The 4,712-nt window shown below is 27.4% G+C and overlaps 1 protein-coding gene across 1 annotated transcript; it reads right to left on the bottom strand.

Moving 5' to 3' along the window:
* Positions 1-1,197: 1,197 nt before the first annotated feature.
* LOC108573130 (leucine-rich repeat protein SHOC-2-like) lies at positions 1,198-3,959 on the bottom strand. Its single transcript, XM_017935508.1, has 4 exons — positions 2,595-3,959; positions 2,237-2,439; positions 1,625-1,704; positions 1,198-1,379 (listed from the first exon to the last, which is right to left on the bottom strand). Exons 1-4 carry the CDS (start codon positions 3,957-3,959, stop codon positions 1,198-1,200), a joined length of 1,830 nt encoding a protein of 609 aa, XP_017790997.1.
* Positions 3,960-4,712: the final 753 nt, after the last annotated feature.

Below are 4,712 nucleotides of genomic sequence, written 5' to 3'. Positions count from 1 at the left end.
GTTGACTGCAGTAATATCGTGATTGTTTTACAAAATTAAACGGTACATTATGATTGAGTATTTACATGCACTTACACTGGTCACTCAGAAAATAGTTCGCTACAATTTGCGTTAAGTACATATATAAATTGTGTATTTTACGTAATGTAATAAGTGTTATACAGGGTGGGCCAATAACTCTGCTCACCTGGAATATCTGTTATTTTTATAATCCACCAATTCCAATGATTCCGATTCCTGTTCTACTGAGAATAAACAAAGTATAGCATGTTATTTGAAAAAATAGGGGTGACAAAAAAATTATTACTAACATGATACGACGGTCCCCTCTGTAGTATACAACTTTTGTAAATAAAGTTTTTTCACATCTATAAAAATAACGGAGGTATTCCATGTGAACAGAGTTATTGGTCTATCTTGTATGTACGAGGGTAAGTCAATAATTATCGAAAATAAGGTTATGACTTTTTACTGAGACTATACTCTAAGTTGTACGAGAACTGTTAAATGTCACTTTAGATATTTTCATACACAGATACAAATTTTTCCATTTGAGAAAATAAGTGATAACTATTTTCATTTTAAGGAACATATTATCTTATTAAATTATATCCTAATTTATTTCCATTATAATACTAAGCTGCACTATAGTATTTGGGCCTTTTTTTATTATCGTGTTGGATTTAACCTTCAAAATCTTTAAAATAGATTATTTCCTTAATCGTTAAAAATAAAAATTTCAAGATTTGCATTTAATCGACAATTAACTAAGGTGTACGTCATGATTTAAATTTTATAATTAACAATTAATTAAACATTAGAAAAGTAAAAGTAGCAGGAAAGTACTTCAATAATTTTATCCCTTGTAATAAAGTATTTAACGTTTTAGAGGGTACTATTACTTCTCAGTCCTATGTCTTGCACTATTTATCCAATGAATCTTTCCTTAAGAAACTGATATTACCAAATAGTACAAAACAAATTATGTGAAAAATACTCGTAATTCATTTCAGGATCGTTTTTATTCTTTAATTAGCAACAAAGAAATTTCAAATCCTAGGAAAAGTCTTATAATAATATCCCAGTTTTGAATAGGTTAATTAATTCTAATAAATCTCGATTAGGAATTTTCTAATCAATTCTCTTACAAATATAAAACCCAATATCGGTTTAAACTAATTAGCCTCGTTGTCTAATTCAGGGATCTTCGAACTGACCTTCTTCATAATTAGACTGCCAAATTAGAGTTCCTTTTCTCAACATCTCCACAACTCGTGTTACAACACGACTCGGGTGGTAATCCCCGGGGCAATAGACTCGCTGAAACGGCTTGTAAAACGTAAACGGTGAATAACCAAACCTCTTTGGTTCTTTATATTCTGAAAACAAGTCGCATCACTTTTATTATTTCTGCGTTTATTATCTTTTCTAGTGCTAATATGAAAATCTTGATCCATAAATTCTTCTGATTATTAATTTGAATATCAATTCATTACACAGTATAACGTCGCCTTGTGGCTACGGAGCAGTTGCGTATCTTTATTACATTTAAACATTTACTTTGTTTGGCAGAATTTTTGATTGTCTCAGGGAAAATGATTAAATTCATAGAATTCTACTTTACCGTTGGGATCAAATTCATCAGCTGAATCTTCTGAGGTGTCCCAACGTTCGTTCATCAACTCGTTATATGTTCCTTGTGGTCTAAAACGAGAATATATCACTTCACAATTGTGAAATTGATCAGTGAAAAATTTATTGCGTAATTTAAAAGATTCGTGATATCAAATTCTGGATAATCTAAGTAACTAATTAACAAATTAACGAATTCTGGTAATCTAAGTATTATGGGATATTTAGCCGTCGACATTTTTATTCTGTTTGTTATAAACTTTTTGCGTATGATTTTATAAATCGAATTGAATTATAACACATTGTGAAAGAAAAATAAAACAAAATATTTGTAGAAGAAAATGTTCAACAATTTACAGATAATCGTGAAGAGCAATTTATTGCTAAATATCAGTTTTATTATGATATACATATACTTTTTCAAAGAAAAACATTATAAGTATCTTTCATATGAAAATATATTACAAATTTAAATTAAATAAAGAGAATAATTTAAATCTATTATTTTTGGCACATATACTAAAGATGTAAACAGTTTTCTACATGATACATAACATTTATAGGCAAAGTTTTTATTTAGCTGTTTAATTTCTATAGAACTTACAAAAGTTCTAAATCCTGTTCTTCTCTTGATAAATTACTCTCGGATGTACTTGACAATGATGAAAAACTTTTTCTGATACTCGATAATATCGAAGAACCGCATTTATGGTTCGGCGATGGCTTCAATTTGGGTCCACAAGCAGATTTACAATCAAACAAATGAGACCAATGTGCTCTCAAAGTTTCCCTCATATTCCTAGTAAGCTATTGATTTGGTTTAGTAATATAAAAAATCCACGGTTATCTTTCAGAAATAACCGAAATTAAATGTTGAATTATACAAAAAATTCAGTAGCATGATCTTCAATGAAATTTGGTTCACTTTCAACCATAAAATTATATTCCTTTTATGTTCTTACCAATAAATATTCGGTTGAGACGTAATTTTGTTCAATATCCAATCCTACTAAACTCTTTAACCTCCATATCAATTCTGGTATTATTTCAAAATTATTATTGTATAGATCTAGGTACTCCAACTTATGTAATGATTCCATGCTATTAGGTAATTTATGTAAACGATTATGACATAATTTCAACTGTTTTAATGATGTCAATTCTCCAATATTTTCAGGTAGTTCCTCTAAATTATTCTTATCTGCTATTAGTTTGGTCAAATTTTTTAAGGTACAAATCTCTTCTGGCAAGAGAGAGAGACAGTTGGAACTTATATTTATATAAAATAAATTAACGAATTTGTTGATTATTTTGGGCACTACTACAAGGCCTGTATTGGATATATGAAGTTCTTCAAGGCTAGATGGTCTCTTTTTGGTTGCAATAGGGATAGTACAGAAATTATTTTTGAAATCAATTTTTCTGTTTTCAATTGTTATACTTTTGTTTTCATTTCCTATTATTAGACTCTCAAGATTCATCATTCCTGTGATTATCTTTTCCACCTCTCTGTGATTGAGATAACACTGATTTATAGATAACTTTTTAACATATGATATAAATGACTTTTTTGGTAGGTTAAAATTTTGAAATCTGGTTTTGTCCAGTGACACAACTTCAAGTTTTTTATACTTGGAACTCAGTATCCATTTTGGAAATGATGGACAGTTACCATTTCTGTTTGCATGAAACTGTATTACCTCAATGCTCTTGGGATATACATTCAATTCTGAACACAAGTTTTGGCAGAAGGTAAAGAATTTTAAATTTTTCATTCCCTTGGCTATACAATTTGGAATTCTTTTAAATCTATTACTGTCCAGGTAACAATATTCTACATGATTTAACTTTGCACATGAATTTGGAAGATCTGTTAATCGATTCACACTCAGATCTAAGATTTCCAAATTCAATAAATTTCCTAATTTATTTGGAACTTGTTTTATTCGATTTTTTGATGCATATAATCTCTTCAAATTACTTAACTCACACACTACATTTGGCAAATAAGTGAATTCATTGTTTTCTAGATTTAGTTGTATCAGGTTCCTTAACATATTTAAAGAGTTTGGCAAATCATTAAGTTGACTATTGTTCAAACAAAGATTAACTATATTTAATACACTTTCAGTGAATTCATTAAGGAGATTTTTTTCTAATAGAAGCAGATTATCTATAATCTGTCTTCCTATTATGTCTGTATTTTGCTTGTTTATTTCTTGTTCTAGGTTTATGTTCAAACCATTTTGGTTAGTAATGTGACACGAGGCATTCTTCAACAATGTATCACTATGGGATAATCTTACTAAACTGTATTCTTGTGCCATATTTAATAAACAATTTAACAGTTTAATCAGTATTGTTTTCTAAGTAACAGCTATATCTGTTTATAAAAAATATATGTAATTATACATTTTATGAAGAAAAAACATTATTGGTAAATTGTCAAGACTTTACATATTATATGAAATTCAATTTAAACTTCTTAACAGAACAAAGTTAATATTGTTTGAACTCGACTGTCATTAGGAATGTTTATAATATCCTATAAAGATATAACTTAAATTGTTATACATTAATAGCTAAAGATTTCTCCATATTTCATTCGAAATTTATTTTGCATATATACATATATATCACTTTAAAGACATAAATACTGAGAAATTAAGAAGTTCGATATAATAATTTAGATAAAAGAAAGATCATTGAATTTAAATGTAATATAATTGAATGCAAATATAATGTAAACATAACCTATTAAAGTAATATTTATTTTTTCTTTATGCACAAATCTGTATATTGTAAATTATCGTATTAATATTTTCACGACACTTCACAAATACTTAATTATTAAATTGAAATTTACAGATGAATTTATAAAATAATTAAAAAATTTGAAGTAAATATTTTTTACAACAATTTTTATTATTTAAAATAAAAATTTCGATTAACACACAGTTTTCTTCAAAAATGCATTATTTAATGTCGTAAAGTAGAATATAAGTTTAATAAATTAAATGTTAAATTCAAATGAAACGTGAACATAATTAATAAAAACAAGATATTCAAATTGTAATACT

Source organism: Habropoda laboriosa, unplaced genomic scaffold, assembly GCF_001263275.1.
Source record: "Habropoda laboriosa isolate 0110345459 unplaced genomic scaffold, ASM126327v1 scaffold124, whole genome shotgun sequence".
In the NCBI taxonomy this organism is placed as follows: domain Eukaryota; kingdom Metazoa; phylum Arthropoda; class Insecta; order Hymenoptera; family Apidae; genus Habropoda; species Habropoda laboriosa.
The sequence above is the reverse complement of the archived record's forward strand: the minus strand, read 5'-3'. Positions and strand labels throughout refer to the sequence as shown.

Coding starts and splice junctions, on each gene's coding strand:
- LOC108573130 (XM_017935508.1), bottom strand. CDS start 3,959: ATGGCACAAGAATACAGTTTAGTAAGATTATCCCATAGTGATACATTG. Junction 2,440..2,594: donor TCTCAACCGAATATTTATTG/GTAAGAACATAA, acceptor CCAAATCAATAG/CTTACTAGGAATATGAGGGA. Junction 1,705..2,236: donor GAACAGGATTTAGAACTTTT/GTAAGTTCTATA, acceptor TTCTCGTTTTAG/ACCACAAGGAACATATAACG.